Source organism: Phaenicophaeus curvirostris, chromosome 2 (assembly GCF_032191515.1).
Source record: "Phaenicophaeus curvirostris isolate KB17595 chromosome 2, BPBGC_Pcur_1.0, whole genome shotgun sequence".
NCBI lineage: Eukaryota > Metazoa > Chordata > Aves > Cuculiformes > Cuculidae > Phaenicophaeus > Phaenicophaeus curvirostris.
In genome coordinates this window covers 16,425,135-16,445,066 of record NC_091393.1, presented here as the reverse complement: position 1 = coordinate 16,445,066, position 19,932 = coordinate 16,425,135, and the positions used below count along the sequence as shown (strand labels likewise).

The following is a 19,932-nucleotide window of genomic DNA, read 5'->3' as shown; positions in this document are numbered from 1 at the left end:
GTTGTGAATTGTCTTCTGACATGTAGCTTATCTTCTGAAGTATTGTACTGTGATCTTTACTTAATGTAATTCAGCCTTTACAAAGGGAAGAAAAATCTGTCAAATTTGTCTAACAGTTGCAAGACGAGCTCTGTTCTTAAACTTGCAGTTTTACAGAACTACAAATAGCAGTAATACGTGTTTAAGATTTGGAGGGCTGGCCTGTAAAATCAAGGGAATAGTTTCTCATGGAAAAATAATGCAGATAACTTTCTGTCAATTTTATTTTTATTTTTTTTAAGTGGATCAGTTTCTGATTCTAGTTCAACAGTGGATGCACACACGTTTTTAAGGACAAATAAATGAGGAGCTCAGCTATGTAATTAGTGCCGTCTCAATGTCTTGCTGGAGGCTGACAACACTGTGATAGGTGCAGATGTTTTGTGTGACAGCAAGGTTATATGTAATTGTGATACAGCTTATGTAATTTGTCCTCAAAGGAGGATGCTATCTGGGTGGGAGGTGTCTCTGTAATTGCTTCTTCATGTGATCAAAGAAAGATGTGTCTTGTATATGTAAGACCAGGTACCAATTCACATTGCAAAGTAAAGATTGCTCATCAGCAACAAAGATGATTGGGGCTATGGAGATGATCAGAGGGCTGGAGCACCTCTAGTATGAGGACAGGCTGAGAGAGTTGGGCTTGTTCAGCCTGGAGAAGGCTCCAGAAAGACCTTAGAGCAGCTTCCAGTACCTGAAGGGGCTACAAGAAAGCTGGAGAGGGACTTTTGACAAGGGCATGCAGTGATAGGACCAGGGGGAATAGATTTAAATTGGAAGGGGGAAGATTTAGGTTGGACGTTAGGAGGAAATTCTTCCCAATGAGGGTGCTGAGGCACTGGCACCGGTTGCCCAGGGAAGCTGTGGCTGCCCCATCCCTGGAGGTGTTCAGGGCTAGGTTGGATGGGCCTTGGGCAGCCTGGGCTGGTGGGAGGTGACCCTGCCCATGGCAGGGGGGTTGGAACTGGATGGACTTCAAGGTCCCTTCCAACCCAAACCATTCAATGATTCTATGCTTTGCCATGAAGACTGTCAGCAGAAACTTGATCAGTGAGTTTCGTTAGTGAGGGAGTAAATGACAGTGGAAGACAGTATGGAGTATAAAAGGATTTTCTCTGAGAAGGCCCATTTTTTTAATCAATAGAGGAATATAATTGGCTTCTGTGTGTAGCATGAGGGTGGAGTAGGAGTGAATGTTAACTGAAGACATCAGAATAATGGTTTCTTGAGTGCATACCTTCTCTTTCTAAATCTGAGTTTTACCGATTTCAGTAGTCTGGAATGGCATGTGACAGCAGTAGCAGTTTTAACTTTGTGTTAAATGTCTCTTTAGGCATTAAAATTGATAATTTTGAGACTCTTCCATGGATTAACACTCTTGTGCAGAAGCGTATAGCTTCTGCTTAGGCTTACAGTTCAGACCAGTCCTTGTGTGATGGTAGCTAAAATCAGAGAAAAGTCTGTCATTCCCAAGTGTTCTGTCTTGTTCAGGTGTGCTTGGTTAATACACATAATACTTCCAGCAGAGGTGACTATGTTAGCTCTTTAAGGGAGTGTGCCATCTGTAGCAGTTGGAAGGAAGGAAGGGAGGAAGGTGTGCATTCTGATTTCCAAAGCCTTGACTGCTTGTGATACAAAAGAAGCTCCTGGTGTGGTGTCTTTTTGTATCTCTTCTGCTGCGCGTACATCTAATCGTGTCTTTATGTGTACCTCTGTCTGTATCACGAACAGCAGTTTACTGGATCATCACGTACTTCAGAGAGCACATAGCTCTATGTGAAAATGAAACCAGGCTCAGTTCCACCACCAGACACAGATTTGCTGCCTCCACTTCAGTCAGGTGTTCTCTTCAAAATACCTTCCTCTTTCACTCCTTAAGGTAATTGCTGTACTCCATGTAAAGTAACTTCTCAGACCTTTGGTTGTTTTTTTTTTATCGTATTTTATCCCCTTCTCCTTGTTCTTCCTCTCCCAGATTCTGACTCCTGTTGACAGTGGGGAAAGAAGCTCAAGACACCTCCAAATGGTTAGGGATACTCCAGACTGGAGCATCATGTTTGTTCTTATCCATAAACTTTGTTTCTTTGCAAAGTTTTAACATGCCTTTAAAAATGTTTCTTCTTTCACCAGAAGAAAGGAGTCTTCTCTGACTTCTGGCACCAGATGGCGTTTGGAATGGTATAAGTGTAATGCTGGACCAAATCACAGAATCATTGAGTGGTTTGGATTGGAAGGGACCTTAAAGATCATCTAGTTCGAACTCCCCTGCTGTGGGCAGGGACATGTACTACTGGATCAGGTTCCTTAGAGCTCAATCCAACCTGGCCTTGAACGCCTCCAGGGACGGGGCAGCCAGGACTTCTGTGGGCAGCCTGTGCCAGTTCCTCACCACTCACAGGAAAAAAAATTCTGAGAGAAATGTCTGTAAAAGTTCCATCCTCCATGATAGGAAGTCATCTCTTGAATGGAGAGGTCACTATGTCACTATGATCTGCTGAGTGAGAGCAGCCCAGAGATTAGTATGTTGTGAAACAAAACCTCTGCTTGAACTTCTGTGTTCATCTCAGTTGGCATCCCTGCCCGTAGGATACAGAGTTATGACAGACGTCAAGGTATGTCAATTCTAATTTCCCTAAGCTCTCACGGGGAGATCCTGAGCTTGTCTGGCAGTGCCAGTCTGCAGAGTTCCCTCCTTCCTTGCTGCTGGCTGCTTGGTGCCGCTGCGGCGCACGGCTCTAGTGGTTGTGCTGGCTGAGCTGCTGTGGCAGCCTGCTCCAAGTCAGGCTGCTGAATTGATCCAGTTGGCAGCGTTGGTTTGCAAGTGATGTGTTGGTGTGATTGGGGAGGGGGCGAAATGTTGAGCAGAGGGGCCAGAATCAGTGTCTAGGGGGACAGGGCAGAGGAAAAGGAGAAAACAGAACTTCAGCTTGGCTTCTTACAAGAGAAGCCTATATATACTGTACTTGTAAAAGTATACTTTCAAGACTTTTTATTCTTGGTATTTTATTCTTTTATTCTTGGCATTTCCTTGTTCTAAGGAGGGGCAGGATTTCCATCTTGCATGAGCAACAAAGAGGAGGGCTCAGGCAGCTGCAGAGGACAGAGGGACCCATCCCTGGTATTTGATGGGGGAAGGACCCTAATCACCCCCAGAATGCCAAGTCCCTTTCCATAGCTTAGGTGATAGAAAGGGAGGTTTGCAGACATCCAGAGCAGCAGAGACCCCCTAGTTTCAAACTCTCAAAGGAGAAACTGGATTCTTCTTCAGTCACTTTTGCAGATCCCTGCTTATAGTGAGCAGTGGCAGGAGCTCAGCCTCACAAGGATTCAGATACCAATGCCCATGGAAAGATTGAGGCTCCTCAGTGTAGATATGCAGTAAATAAGTAAATAAGACCACCTTGATGATCATCCCTGTATGTCCATCCTGTTACTATGGTTAGTGCTGCTTGTAGGCACTTTTTCCCTTTCCCCATCATAATGTTCTGCCCTTCTCAGTTTTCATCTTGCAGTCTTTTTGCGTGCCTTTCCTTTAGCAGTCCTTGTTTCCTACGTTTCCTGAACACATTCCAACATACAGTTTATTTCAAATTATTTTGGATGCCTTCTGAAGTTTTCTGCAATGCTTATTACAGTTTTCTCAAAATAAAAGTCTTTGACAAAATGTTGACTTTAAAAAAGCAATTTAGACTTGTTGAACTGGTTCGGTGGGCGCTGTATGTCTTCAGGGTGTCCAGCTTGTGAAACCTAGTAGGAGGAAGAGGGGGTTGGCTACATAGTCTGTTTGGGCCCAAGTAATTTGTTTAGTTTGTTTAAACTCGTATCAGAACTTTAACTCTTGCAAGTTTGGGTTTTTAACTTTGTTTTTCTGAGGGTATATTTGCTGCCGTGTACTGGATGGGATAGGTGTAATATAACCAAAGATATTTTTGCTGTAGGAGATGGCTCTGAGGAGGCAAAAATAAAAAGTCTGTCCAAGAACAGCGACTTTTTCATTTTCATGAAGAGGTCAGAAGTGATGTGTTTGGGAATATCTTGCTTTCAAATCTTGAAATGTTCACCTTACTTGTTGATGTTCATGAGCACTTAGGATCATCTTAATAAGAATGTGAAGTTTGGAGTTTAGGGAAACAGATCTTGACTTCCACTGCTAACTTTTCATAGCTTGCATCTAATATTGTTCTCGTAATATTTTCTGAGATTATTCCTTAATTTATGTTAATAATGAATGCATACATGATGAGCAGATCTGCTTCTCTCAGTCTTTTTGGAATTGAAACTCTTGAAGTTGAGGAAAAAAAATAAATTACAGGAAGTGGCAGTACCGTTTCACATTCTTTCTGAGTGTGGAGTCCCACCAGCAGCAAAACCTGATCTAAGCCCACATTATGTCACTGAAGGGAACGATCTCACTTTTTCCCCTGGCTGTGCAGCCCTGCCTTCTGTAATAGCCCCTACTGGAGTCTTATTTTCTTTTTCTAAGTGGATGAGCATGTTGATCTGATTTACCATGCAGTTGCTGCGACGTCAGAACCTGCTTGAGGAAGGGCAAAAACATCTAAAAGGGATTTGGGACTGCAAATTGCTTCTACAGGTGACAGCACTGTCTTAAGCTGACTTAAATGCATCATGAAACTGCATGTTGCTTGAAGGAAAAAAAGGTAGATGCTTCTTATTCTGAAACACTGTTTTTCTTTCTTAGGGTCCTAATAGCATCTCAGAGCAGGATGTTATTTGAAACTATAGGGATCTAGTTCAAAAAATTTATCTTGAGGAGCTAACGTGACTCCCTTTTCTGCAGGGGAAAAGATGAAGATCCTGGTAAAGGATAAGAGTAGTAAGAGTAGTGACCTGTATTTGATGCATCTTACCTCATGTTCCACAGTTCATACGGGATTTTTTGTCATGATGTTTTGCAACAGTTTTCATTGTGATACCTGAACTTCCACTCTGGTTAAATGCGTGATGTGTTTGCTATTGAAACAGAGATTGCCTTTCAGTAAAATAAGCCGCAAAGTGAATTGAAAGGCTTGTACGCTTGTTTGCTGGCAGATAAGAGGAACAGAATCACACAGCTGCAAAACTTAAACAATTGCAAAGATCAGTAAAAGCCAGAAAATGAGTTGTCAGACTTATCTTCTGGTCACCCATCTGTTGTGTTTGCTAAAGCTTGTTTTCAAAAATAACTTGTTATGATGTGTCTGAGGAAAAACTGCTGCGTGTTTGCAGGGGGTGAAACTTTGAAAAATTATGGCCCTGGTTACTAGGAAAACCCCATGTCCCATACCTTTGTCCCCAGAAAATGGAAATGTTCAAGCCACTCAGTGTTTGAACACTTGAACAATGCTGAAACGATAAGTCAGGCGAAAAATAATTTCATGGTAAATAAATAGAGTTAGAAAGCTGTCATGTAAGGGAATATGGGAAATCATTAACCCTGCAGAAAAGCTTCACGGAGCTGTTGTAATTTAAAGAGGAGATTTAATATGATTTCCCTGTTATTCCTTTCAGTAATGACAGGAAATAAACAGGGAACTAAAACTATAAACATAAACTAATAGAAGTTAAGATTTATTTGATTGGGTAAGAGCTAATCTAGTGATTTATTTTTATATGGCTCTTTAAAAAAACCCCAAAACTTATTTGAGAGTATTCCTCTTTCGGGTTTCTAAATAAATGTTCATAACCACTACAGGAGTTGTGTCTGAGCCTGCCTGTGCTAAGAACATGGAGAAAAGGCTTTTGTAATAATAAGGCAAAGTTCCCAGCTGCATTTACTTTCCCCTTTCTCCTGTCTTATGTATTTAATCCTGTTTCATAACTAGCTGCTGTGACTTACTTGAGGTATTAGTCTCCCAAATAGTTCTCATCAAACTTCTTGTGTCGTAACTGTTATTTAGTCAGAATTAAAGTGTGCCATAGGCACTCAAGGTACTTCTAAGTAATTCACTTTCAAGAAAACTTGCTTTCAAATAAATGGGAAGCTTTTATCTATTTCCTCTAAGTTTGCCCTTTGTTTTATTTATCTTAATAAAAATATATTAGCTACTGGAAAATACCTGTGTTTTTCATAGAAGGGATCAGTGAAAAGGTTTTAGATAAAGTATTTTGGGCACAATAATTTTCCTGCTGCTGAATATCTGAAGAAGGATTTGTTAAATGATAGAAACCCCACAATTATAGCGTGGTCCGTATTAGAAGTACTTAGTACAAAGTGATTGCAAGATAAGAACCTTTCTGTGTATTCTGTACCTGTATTAAATAATTCCCTATCTAGATAAGCCCTGTAACTCGTTGGTGGCCATTTGGTAGTCTGTGGGCCCCAGATGGGTTTGGTAGGATTAAATTCTTATGGACAACTGTGCATTTATCCTGGTGGGGAAAATTAAGGAAAAAGTCTAACTCATTCTCTTTTTACATTTGTCACTTCAAGAATCAGCATTTCATTTCCTGTGCTTTATTCTGTGTGTTTTTATATTCTCTCATTTCTGTTCCCTTATACCTTATTTTATGCCCTTTCTAATTTTCCTCTTTGCTTCTTATCTGTGTGCCACTGCCTGGCTTGCCTTTTGGCACAATTATGCAACTTATGAGGTTTCCAGAAAATTCTGATGCATTTGTGGCAATATTTGAAATAGAGTATTTGTCTTCCAAGATAATTTGTGATTCTTCAGTCGGCAGAAGCATACTCAGATTGCCTTGAAAAGTGCATTTATGCTGGCGTTTGTCAGTATGGGCTTGTGACCGGTTGTGCAAAATTCTAAATATCTTTACTGCTTTGAAGATGGATTTTTATAAATCCATGGAAGAGTAATGAAGCGAAGGGCTTAGCTTGTAGGACACAGGGCTATTGAACAGGAATGAAAGAACGTCCTCTCTTGTTGGATTCTTTCGGTATTTTGCTGACTCAGACTCTCACTGCAGCAGGAGTTCATGCAGGTCCGGCTTCCGTGGGAAGAGGTGTGATCTGTAGAAGAAATGTGGAAGATGCAGCTCTGCCAGGGTACTTACCTGGGACACTGCTCTGCAACCTTGCAAAAAAGGAGGAAGAGAGACTTCTTGGTGGTGGTCTGCAGTGGAGAGCATGTTTTTAACAGGGCCTTGCATTCACTAGATCCCAAGAGCTCTCCTGAGGTTTTGCATATTCAGGGTCGCAGCTGTTCCTTCGTTTGGTGAACTGATAAATTTAGAAGCTGCCCTGCAGGTGACCCAACGTGCATGTAAATTTTGCAGTCCGCGGCGTTCAATGTGACTGAGCACTGAAGTGTGCAGTGAGTGCACCGGGATTTGACGAAGAGAAAAGGTTGGACTCTACCATGCGCGCTTCTGCCTTTCCTGTGCCTGGCAAGAGGAATTGCAAAAGTTTCACCTCAGTTATCAGATGTGTTATGGAGCTTTTTCAGGACGTACATTTCCCTTGGAATGTACTTTAGCTGCCAAACTAAGTGGTTTTTCAAGTAAATGCTCACGCAGCTAAGTCTGTAAAAGCACATAAGCGTAAGGTATTTTTTTTTTATTAATAGTTGCCCTTTATGACTACATTTGCACACATTACTGCCTGTGGTATCATGTGAGAGCATTAAAAAGTCAAATAACCATTACTTCCTACATTACCTTTTTTTTGTTTGTAGCAGGATACATTCTGGTTGTTGATAAATCTACTTCTTGCTCAGATTATAGATGATGTTTTTCAATGAATGTGATGAAAAAAAACCCCTTACTTTGCACATGTAAGTGATGATCCCAGTGAAAAAAGAAGCCGGTCAGTTTTCCTGTATAGGAAGGGGTTCTCTGGCACACATCAGATTTTGAATCTTCAGGATTTTAATGCAGCTTGATGGAAAAGACTTAATCCTTCATACAGGATGGACAGTAGAGGTCTCCTCTGTCTACAGGAGAGTAGTAATTCTGACTACCTTTCTCAGAAGACCTTCTCTTACAAGGTCTGTAGTAAGGACGCTAAGGTCCAAATATCCTTGAACCTTTTAATAGAGTTGTTATGGATTTGCAAATGATTATATTGAGGATGAAATGAGATAAATGGAGATCAGCAAGTACATGCATTTATTTACTGAGGAAAGACTGCATAGGCTCTGGTTGGCAAAAGTCTCTTGGACATTTATGAGCTCTCCATTGGTGACTTTGGCTTTGCTTTTGTATGCTGTCTCAGTAAGCATCTCAAGTTCTTAGGGTACTCAACACATTGTGAAGTAAATGCAAAGGTACCTCTTGGGAAATGGATGCGGGACTGTTTCAGGACAAAGCTTTCAAGCAATGCAACTAAAGCAAGAGACGTAGTGTTCATCCACAGCCACATGTCTGTGGCCAAGATAAGTAAAGGTAAATGCTGGAAGCATTTAGAGAAGGAGAGGTTGGCAAATTTTCAGAGGTTATGTTGTAGATTGTCTTTTTTTTCCTCTCAGGTTTATGGCATTGGATATTTAATGGGAACTGGAAGATGAAGCCTTTTAGGGAAGCAAGCAAACCAGCTATTGAGAAGTATCTTGCCTCTGTCCATGCAGGAATGTCTTCCTCAGTTGAGACTCAGGAAAGCCAGGAGCTGGAATATGCTTTGTTCATAGATGTCTCTCCAGCTTATTTTGTGTACTAACTCCCAACCATACACATTTCTTGCAGTGTTGTATTTCGGCCATCATGTTGTAAATTTCTGAACCCTATTTTATAGGTTTCCTTTAATCTCTGGGATCGCAGATGGATTCAGGGTAGAACGGATGGTAGCATGACAAATAGTCCACTGTCATGCTGAAAGCAAGATCAGTGCTTGATCCCAACCATGTTGGTTGGAACCCTTTTTCCTCAGGTCTTGAAAGCCTCCGTGGGTAGAGATTCCTCAGCTTCTGTGGACAACCTGTTCTAGTGCTCAGGTATCCTCAAGTCTCATTTTGCTCGGTCTCCCTTTGGAGACTGTCATTCAAATCACTCTTGCATCAGCAACATGAAGGTCAAGCTGTTGTACACTGTTGACTTGACAAAACGATGCTATAGACGCACTCCAAGTCTTTTCTTTCTGTGGTGTCAGACCTTCCTCCAACTGTCAGTCTGCTCTTCATTGTAAATCTGTTCCCTGCTCTGCCCCTGCTGTAGTGACTCACATTAAGACTGCGTTAGCTGCTGCTGTAGCCTAGGCTTTTAAAATACCAAACTGTAGGTAGCTGTATTATCAAAGATGATCCAAACGCGGCTTGCTGAATTATCCGATGGCGGTTCTGAACATCACAGCATAATCTAACAGGGTAATTTAGCAACTACTGCATATCAGGTTCTTGTTTCTGATCCAGTTTTTAGTGCATTATTTCATCACACTGTAAATGACAGTTCTTTGTGATATTTCTGTCCTTTTATTCTCTTTTCAGTGAAATACTCAGCTATCCTGCTTCAGCTAATGGAGAAAAAGGTAGCAAAAGGTCCTTGGTGGATGCTGCTGTTTTCACAAGTGATTCATGTGTGTTCTTACAGCATACCACCTTCCTGAATACAACTGATTCTTTTCTTCAAAACAGGGAATGTAGTTTTAAAGCGTCTCTGTCAAAATATTTCTGACTTCTTTGTTATCCTTAAATTGCAACCCTTAATAATGTGAAAATGGTGTTTTCCTCATTTAATGCAATCAAAGGAGAGATTAAGAGACAGGTTACAACACTGAATCTCTGAAATTATTCTTCAGAAACCTTCACCAAAAAAAAAAATCACTACTAGTCTAAGCTTTAAGATCTCCAGCACTTTTCTGGAATCTTAATGCTGATTGCAAAACTCGATGTATTTTCTTTTTTTAGTGTTTATGCTCTGGAAAACAGTTTTCCATAAATCTTGAAATGAACAGACAGCACCTTATTCTGTTATCGGCAAAGCGTTTTTCCAGGTTGCCATCACGGTCAGGACTTTAGAAGGAGCCAGACTGGTGCAGGGTCAGTTTGAGTACTCCTCTGCCACGTTTTTGGGACTACAAGTGTGTGTCAGAGAAAATGAGGTGTTTCCAGGTTGGGTACGTGAATCTTACTGACTTTGCTTTAGCACTGGCCACGCCACTGAAATGTTTGTACAACATTCTCCATTCCTTTGGGCTTCAGGAAGGCATTTTAGTACAGGCACACTGATGGATCCAAACTGTTACACCCTCCAAAACGTCGTTCTACTAAGCGTGCAACCACCTGGCTAGATATGTACCTGCCACCTCTGGAAGATGCTGGAGTGCGGTTTGAAAGCTGTAGTAGACTCAAGCTACTTTATCTATTTGGGCACACTCAGTGGTTTGTTCTGCAGCATTGTTACTGTCTCGAAGTTTCTACTATCCAGGATACCTTCATTATCTTGTAACATAAGTTAATGGAGAGCAGATTGTAGTCAGATATTATTTACGGAGTGTTTTAAGGGACATGGTTTAACAGTGGAGGTAGCAGTGTTAGGCTTACAGTTGGACTTGATAATCATTCAGATTGGAAAAGATCTTTAAGATCATGTGATCTGTGGCATTTAAAGATGAATGACAGTGCATAATTCAGGAAAATACTGTTTAGGAGATTTTTTTTTGATTGAAATATCTTGATGCAGTTAAATAATTGTTTCAAAAATCTAGGCACAAGATTTTGAATTAATGTTTACATATTTGCCCTGAGCTGGACTCCCACAAGATTTTATTATTCAGATTAGCAGGTAAACATTGTATGTTATAAACTGCCTGAAATATAAATCTGCTGAATATCAAAACCACTTGTCACTAGCATTAGCCCAAATTAAAATGCATCAGACAGGTGAAGGATTTACAGGATAAAGGGTAAAATATTCTGCTTTTGATTAATTGCTATCAAGTAATAATAGGAAAAGGCAGGATGTCCCAACAGCCCTTTTGTTTCACAAATTGTATTCTGACCATGAACAAGTCTGTTGAGTGCTTTCTTTGAGGCCCAGAGTATAAACAATCACTTAATAGCATCTTTAAGGCAAATTAGTCTTATTTCATTAAGTAATAGGAATATCACATTACACCCTTTTTTTGTGTGTGCAGTGCTCAGTTTTTAATTTGCTCTTGCCTTTCGTTTTACCTTGTTATGGTCCTAATTCATCAGTCTCTCCACATTTAGTAAAGTTTCTAAGTCTTGGTTAAATTTGTGCTCTGCTGAGCTGTCACGTGTTTCTAAATGTGAGCTGAGAATGCTGAGGCTGTTGTACTTTATAGTGTATCTTATGTCCTCAGTATAGATGGAATGAATAACTGATTGAATCGTGGAAAGGAGTGCATCAGTGTACTAGATTGCATCCTCCCAGATTAATATTGAGAGAGCCCTCTTAATCTCCTCAATTCCTTACACTCTTGGAGATGGCAGTGAAAGCTTAGTATTACATTAATTATTTTTTTTAATCCAATACAAAATTAATTCATTTACTGTTTATGAATCAGTTAAGAAGTATGTATGGAATCATGTTTGACCTGTGGGTCTTTAAAAACAATATACACAATTGTTAGTTTGCAGTAGGTTGTTTTATTTCATTTTGAAGTGCAGGAATTGTTTTGCTGTCATCTCTTATCTCTAGGAATATAATTAACTATTGTTCCTTAAGTATTTTCTGTTGTAAAGCATTCTTAGACATATAGTTTTGTCCAGGCTAAAGTAGGCTTTTTAATTTTCTGGAAGGATTAAATTAAGGGTTGGGTTTTTTTATTGGTTGATTGTTAGACCAGTGCACAGCTGCATCAATTGCTAGTAATGTCCTAGATGGTCAGCTTCAGTTGAAGGGTTAGAAGCCAAAATCAGAAAACCACAAGAGATTAGAGTAGTTTGAATTTGGATAGTGGGGATGGTGAAGGATGAACCTTGAGACTGTGAGTGGGTGTACACCATGAGTGGAATGCAAAGGGTAGATTGCATACTTCAAGGGCATTTGAATCATAGAATCACCAGGCTGGAAAAGACCCACCGGATCATCTAGTCCAACCATTCCTATCAAATTCCTATCATTTGAGACAACGCTTCTGCCTGAAAAGACTTTTTCTCTCTCTACTCTCTATTTGTGAACTTGCTCCCTCCCTGTGTTGGTATAAGTGTTAGTGTTTGTGGGGCTTTGTGGTAGGTCACCCTAGCTCACAGCGGGAGCTGAAGCTAACCCCTTCAAACAAAAATAAGTGGTTGTAAAAGATGGAGAGAATGTGTCATCCAAGTGTATTTATGGGTGCTTGTGTCATGTAAAGAGTTCCATAAATCAGTGTGGGTGACAGCTAGGGATTTCATAGATGAAAATAAAAGTTGGAAACAGTATGAAGCTGAATAGGATTAAAAACTGTTTAAAGGTGGGGTAAGAGACATTGAAAATATAGATCTTTGTGTTGTTTTTTTTAATATTAGGCTTTAAGCCTGCAATTCCTACCTTGATAGCATAAGGGCAGTAGCACTGTGTCTTAACATTGCAAGTACTGTCGTACTTCGATTAGTGTGACCCTTTATTTTCACTTTTTAATATCTGGTGGCCACAAACAATGTAGTGAGTGTCTGGTAAGCAACGAGTTTTCGGGGGTTTCTGTGGTGTTGAAGGGTGTGTTGCAGTTTCACAAATAGCTCCTGCAGTGGCAGAAATGGCTATAGCAGTCCTGTAGATGTGCTTCATGGTAGGTCCTTAGGATGTGGTTGTAGCGTGGCCGACAATCCTCATTTTTCAGTCACGTCAGTTCTCCAGTGTAATTTACCACCCACCTCCGTAAATATTTGCCACAGCACCGTGAGGAGTGCAAGACTAGCTCTGTATTGCTGCTTCCCTCTTTTATTTGTGTGTTTGGCTGCCAGTCTGGTTAATGATTAAGGAAAAAAACCAACAGGATGAAGAGTTGAGATAAGACAATTTTAAGCTTCATAGGCTGCCATGCCTGTTCCTCCTTCCCAGTCTCTGTTGCTGTCTGTGTGATTGTATCTATCTCTGTGTGGTAAATGACGTGCACTGTGCTGCACATGTTGTAAATCACCGTCTTTTGCTTTAGCTTTTACCAGATCCGCGCATCTATGAAAATTCCTCCAAGAATTCCCCACAAATTAGAAGCTAGCTTGTTACATGCAACTGGTAAGTGTGAAAAATTTTGATAAAAGAGGTCACTATCTTGCCTTGCTAATTAAGGGACCGTGCTTTTTGTCTTCTGTTGTTATAACTAGTAAAAAAGTGCTTTTAATTTTGTTAGTAATGTGATAAAAATATAAGTTGTTTCATGATGAACTGCTGAACAACTAGCTTGTTCTTAGCAATGAGACTTAAAAGTTGATCACAGGATTTATGTTACTGGGTGGTTTTTTCTGTTAATTCCCTTTGTTGGCAGCAAAACATAGTGGTACCTTTATACTAGTGTCTCCTGTTTTTTCCACTGATCTGCTCAAGATGACTGAGGGCAGATCTCATTTAAGTAGATACCCTCAAAGTAGTGAAGAACTTCAGATACAAACTCTTACATAGATTGCTGAGCCCTTTTTTTTCTGAAAAGAAGACTCTGAAAGGACCAGTTTGGCTGTTTTCAAATTTCCTCTCTTGCTATCTGGTGGCAAAGCTGAAAATCTATTCAGCCTCCTGAACCGAATTACCTACATCCTTATCTTTTCAGGCTTTTCCTTTTTTAACCTGGCACCCACTTTATTGTTTCTTTGTCCAGGCAAACTGAACCCAGAGGAACCTGGTAGTGCTCTCTTCATTCTTTAAAGCCCACACAGCATGTGAAAAGGAAAAATTAATTAGTTTTCAAATATTAGGTGGAATTCTTGAAGAAAAACCTACAACAGTCTGAGAAAATGCGATATGGCATTACTGGAACCTGATTTTTGGAGGTTATTTTAAATGTAACTCTTGATTAGAGCAACATTGTAGACACTAAATGTTAGTCATGCTTCCTGAATATTTCTTGGATTTGTGTGAAATAAATAAATCATTATTATGGCCTGAGATTACTCCACTTCAAAAGCAAGATTTAGTGTGGTTTAGGGAGTTTAGCTCAGCTAAACTGATCATTCTGTAAATAGACTGTTCCTAATGATGCCACTGAACGATATGTTTAACATTGCTGAGAAAATGTTTCCATTTCCTAGTATATTTTGGAATGTTCTTCAGTTATTTTTTCAGAAAGCTGCAATCTTGTCAGTGAATTGTGATGTATGTTTTAGCTCCTTTGTCTGTTATTGCCAGGCGTAAAGGAGGTAAATATTAAGACTGCAATTTTACATGAGTTTAGAGCAGCAGTACTGTAAAAAAAATTACAATCCGGGATTCCCCCTGCACACTTGCCTTCATGATACTCTGTGCTGAGTTGACACAAGTGTCTGATTTGGCCCAGGAACTTCAACTGAGGAACTCATTCAGCTAACAAGCATTCATTTCTCAAAAAACCAAACCCCTCTAAACCCAAAAACTGGGGTACTTTTTAGATGTCTCTGATAATGTTTGTGCCACAAGAAAGCAGAGAGAAGAGTACACATTGATCAGTGGAAGGTCTTAAGTTTGTCCTTGCAGATATGATCATGCTTGGCCTTGCTGAGGGCTTCTGCCTTCCATTCATTTCAGCTGCTTGCTTAATTTAGCAGAGGTGGATGCTATAGCTCTCACAGCTCTCCTGCTCGAGGTGGTGGATGATGCCAGTTGCTGAGACTGCCGTTATTTGTAGAAAATAGCTGCTCTTAGGCTCCCTGTGGACTAGCCCTGAGAGGGCTGACCCACTGCCTGAAAGTATAGCTTCTTAACCATAGAGGAAGTTGGACAGGAGCCCACAGCTCTCTCTCCAGAGAATGGCATCCTGTGCTGGTCAGGTGCTTTTTCCATCTACCTCTTGTTCTGTCTTTCATACTTATATATTCTAAATCCTATTCACTTTGACAGCATCGTGGTTTTCCCACTTATAGTTAAAGCCATTTTGCCTGCATCTAGCTTGCCTTAGCCTCTGCTAAAGTCACTGGCAGTTTCTCTACCCTACAAAAGTGTTTTCCCCTCTCCCAAGCTGTTCAATAGATCTATCTCTTCCTTTTATTTACCTAAGTCAAATATACAGTCTGTTTTTCCCTTCTTCCTGTTCCTTTGCATCTCCTTCCACCCCTTGCTCAGCCCTTCCCAGCTCTTTCTGAGGTCTGATGATAATTTAAATCTGGTTTTCTTCATTTTCTACTTGCCACATGCGTTAGTAGTTCTCTAGAATTGCTTGAGACCCAGGATGAGTGTCATTACAGATGTGATATGCGAACTGCTTACTTTTGCCTCGGGTCTTCTGGCATTCTTGTAATTTGAAGGGAGATGTAGTCATGCTCTAGAAAGTTTAAAGAAGAACACATAAAATTCTAGTCTGTGTGAGGTTGTTTCCAGATTTGAGGCTGTTCTGAAATCTTCTTTCTATCAAGTACTCGTGGCTGGTTTTCAGGGAAGAAAACAAAGTAAGTTGGGAAGGAGATCATAGAATCACTAGGTTGGAAAGGACCCACTGGATCATCGAGTCCAAACATTCCTATCAACTGCTAAACCATGCCCCTCAGCACCTCATCCACCCGTCTTTTAAACACCTCCAGGGAAGGTGACTCAGCCTGTTCCAGTGCCCAGTAACTGTTTCCATGAAAAATTTTTTCCTGATGTCAGCCCTGAACCTCCCGTGGCAGAGCTTGAGGCCATTCCCTCTCATCATGTCCCCTGTCACTTGGGAGAATAGGCCAGCTCCCTACACTCCACAACCTCCTTTCAGGTAGTTGTAGAGAGCAATGAGGTCTCCCCTCAGCCTCCTCTTCTCCAGGCTAAACAACCCCAGCTCTCTCAGCCGCTCCTCGTAAGACTTGTTCTCCAGGCCTCTCACCAGCTTTGTTGCTCTTCGTGTTCATTTTTAGGGTGCAAGAACAAATTAATTCCTTGCTTCTTTTTCCACTGTGTTGCTGAGATATTTTTTGTGATGACAGAAATCTAGAAACAGTCTTGACCAGTGCATAGTTGACCTAAAAAAGAGTAGCTGTGCCTCATTGTCTTCACATTTGTGAGTTCTTGCTTCTCACGTAGGTGTGACTTGGCCTGTTCCTGGTATCCACTTTTCCCCTTCAACTCCCCTTTCTCAGTTCTGAGGGTGCTGTTTCAACTTGCACTGCTGTCAGCAGAACTGAGGGCTGTGACTCAGAACTGGATGCTGCATAGGAAGCGGGACCATGGCCACACGTCTCCGTTACTTCTTTTGTATCAGGCTGCAGCGGGAGATCCCTTTTGCTGATGCTGTGCGATTCTATCATATTACGTGTCATGTGAAACCATCCCCGCTCTGCCCTTCACCTGTAACAGGTGACACGGATGGATATAAGCTGAAAGCACCATTATATGTAGAGGAATTGCTCTCAAATGGTTCAGCCTTTGTAAGCACTTTGTGCAGGACAACTAAATTGCTGATATGTATGAATGCGCTTCAACAAACCCGAGTTTTTACTTGTTTCTAGCTTCTGAAGGGAAGTTGAGCCAAGATGTTTTGAAGGTTGTAGAGTGGGAATATTTGCCAGGCACAGTAGTTTTCTACCAGAGGTCTGTAGACGCCAAAGCTGTGAAGCACAAACTTTGCAGATACATTTTTTTTTTCTGTTGCAAATTCCTTCAAAGTAATTTATTATGAAGAATCAAAAGAATTGTTAAAAATGTTTTGTGCCCACATGTGCACAATTTCTAAGACTTTGTGTTCTGGAAGAGGTTAATGTTATTCTGCCTGCTTGTAGAGATGTGATAAGGGTACTGGTATCTCTGTTACTTTTGTTCTTCCAAGTTCCATATTCTTTTATGTGTTGTTTTACAGGATAATGCCCATCATGGCATTTCCTGCCTGATAACCCCTTGCTGTTATGCTAAATACTCCCTCAATAACTGTATTAAACCGTTGCCTTTCTCATTTTTTTTATGCAAGTCTTTCGAATTTTTTTGACCAAGGATTCCCTCAAACATTTAACGTGCTTCTCTGAACTGGTTTTTTATGAGCTGCCTCTGGACCAAAAGCAGAAGAGCTGTATTGAACGAGAAATGTAAGGTGCAGGTGATACTCTTGAAACTGGTCTAACCAGAGTAGCATATTGCGATCTGGAAGGAAAGAACAAACCCCCTCTGTTCTTGATTATTTCAGTGGCGTGATATATGTCATTTAACCTCTTTGCCTCATCTGTAGGTAATTAAGAATTCTCAGCGTGGTTAGTCGTTGCAGATCAACGTGAGTGTTGAATGGAAGAAAAGAGATTTCAGGATTTTTATTAGAATTTTTAATGCATGAAATGTCTTGCTCCAATTTGGAACAAAGTGAAAATTCTTCAGTCTAGAACTTATAATAAAAGCAAATTACGTTAAAAAAAGATAGATACAGTATTGCTTTGAAACAAAATGTACTCCTTCAAACTCCAGCAGTTGCTGACTGAAATGGAAACTGCTGATATTATTGATGTTGCAGTTCTAATAATGGTCATGAAACTGATCAGAATGATAGTTCCACTTATTAGCAGTTCTCAGGTTTCCAGATTCTAGGGCAATTGTATTAATACTTGTTTCTCTTTTCAGGTGCAGATCTTGCCTTTCCTGCTTCAGTCCATGACAATATAGTTTGCAGTAAAATATTTCAGATTCTTTACAAAAATGAAGAAGTTTCTGTGAATGACGTGATGATTTTCAAAATAAAAATGCTGTTAGATGAGAGGAAGGTAATCTGCCACTCAGCTTTACTATATTCAGATATTGAAGTCTTCCTTAGGTACAGTTTGAATGAGAATAAATAAGAGACCCGAATAGATTTCATGCTTCTGCAATTTCTTTTTAGATTGAGGAGACTCTTAATGAAATGAATTTTCTGCTAACGTTAGATCTACACTTCACGGATACAGACTATTCGTAAGTTTAAGTATAGAGGATTTTATTAAAGCAACAATATATGTTAACTTTTAAAAACTGATTAAATCTGTATTATATATATAGATATAGTGTGTTATTATTAGATGTATATGAGGGTAAAAAATCTAGGGCTGAAGTCTGTTAAGATTTCATATCTTGTTTGTCTCATTTTGATTCTTTTTTTCCTGGATGAGATGCCATTGCATTCCAAAGTACAGACTATGCTGAGTTGCTCTCTGTGTCAGTTATTAATAACTTACACTTTAAGTATAGTTGTTCTAACTGTATGTTGTTTTAATTTCTCCTTAGACCAGATGACCTGAGCACACTACAGCCAATTAGTAGCCGAACTTTAAAGTTGCACTTTAACTTACACCGGGGCCTTCATCATTACGTCAATGTTATGTTTGATTACTTCCACCTTTCTGTCATATCGGTTATAGTCCATGCTTCTTTGGTTGCTCTGCATCAGCCATTGATAAGGTAAATTCTTGTTACTAAAACGCAAATAGATTACTGATTGTCCAAATGGAAATGTTATAAAAATCCTACGGAAGGAGTTATATCTGTGTAGTCAATATGGCAAATGTAGTTTTCTTTATGATGATTTTGGACTTCTTGTTTTCAAAATTACCTGGACAATATTTTGAGTTTGGTTTTGTTAGGAATAAGCGTATGTACAGCAGAAAAGAGATAATACCCATGACCAGAGAAGAGGAGGAATGTATAAATATCTGTATTTATACATGTATATTTATATACATAAATATTTATACATTTCTGTAATTGGGAAGATTTGCTCACTCTAATTAGTGACTGAAATAGGTGCCATTAATACAAATAGGACATCTTATGTTAGCTGTTTTCACAGTTTTCAGTTAGTACTGTAATGGGAATGATGCTGTCAAATGGTGCGTTTACCATTTTCTAAAGTAAATGGAGCGCGAGAGTTTCATTTTCTCTTTAAAAAAGCATTTGCCTAATTTTTAGTGAAGCATTTTTGTTTCACTGACATGTGTTACCCTTTGCAATCTCTGTTTACATCGCTTCTCTGTCTCAAAAGTTAGTGTAAAAAAGGGTCGTACGGTAAGTCACACATATGAAGTGTGCTTCACACAGCTTTTTCTTCAGCGTATCTATCTTTGCCTTCTTTCACAGTCTTCAAATACTCCATTCGGCTTCCCCCAAGTTTGTTCATATTCAAATTCAGGCTGTGCCATAAATATCCAAACCTTTAGCTTAAGATATTCCCGCTGCTTCTCCTGTCTTCACGTTGCAGAAAGCTGTGTTTCTATGTATGTCGGACAGCTGTTCTGTGCAGCAGGACTGTGATAGTTTGGAGAATTCAACTGGCTTTCTTTTCTTTTCGTTTCTTTTTTTTTTTTTGATGTGTTTTGGGCACTGTTATATAGTAGCTGAACTCTCACGTCTGAAGGGATCGTGCAGCATTATTTGGGAGAGGGGGTGGCAATTCTCTTAAGCTAGTGTTATTGGAGATTTCATCTGGTAAAATTATGCACTTACACTTTACAGACATGCTGCTACTTTAAATTGTTGCACTGTACTAACCGTGAAATCTAGATCATTCCTTTGTATTCATCCCACAGCTCTAGGGTCAAACTCGACTTCCTTCTGAGAAAATGAAAACCAAGTTTTCATGCCAATTTTCAGCCAGAAATTCATTTGTCTCTGCTGAATTTGTAAAAGGTTGCAAAAGATCTGAATTTTTAATACAATTTTTCCTCTGTTTCTGTTATTTAATTTTAAACCTCAACTTAATAGAGCTTTTGCAAGGAGATGCTGAAACAAAACAGCAACTTTCATGCTGCTGCGGTTATCTTTAGAGTAGAATGTTACTGGTGTCCACAAAATTATTTTGAGTCCTTTAAGCCAGTTTGGAGTGGGAAAGGAAAGAATGCTTCAAGTTCATGGTATTTTATTTCACCTGGGCTATCCCATATTGTAATATTAAGCAAATATTTTATAGTTACCATACCCATATCACAGTTGCTTTTCTGGAGCACTTCTTTTGGAAAAACC

At 39.8% G+C, this 19,932-nt stretch overlaps 1 protein-coding gene across 3 annotated transcripts in view; it reads left to right on the top strand.

Annotated features, from left to right (window-relative positions):
• FAM135A (family with sequence similarity 135 member A) overlaps nt 1-19,932 on the top strand; it is a 92,637-nt gene that overhangs the window by 28,207 nt on the left and 44,498 nt on the right. For all 3 annotated transcript variants that reach the window (XM_069851426.1, XM_069851425.1, XM_069851424.1), the window contains exons 4-7: nt 13,025-13,104; nt 17,566-17,705; nt 17,822-17,892; nt 18,202-18,375. In XM_069851426.1, the coding sequence (XP_069707527.1) occupies nt 13,025-13,104; nt 17,566-17,705; nt 17,822-17,892; nt 18,202-18,375 (465 nt within the window). The remainder of the gene's footprint in view (nt 1-13,024; nt 13,105-17,565; nt 17,706-17,821; nt 17,893-18,201; nt 18,376-19,932) is intronic.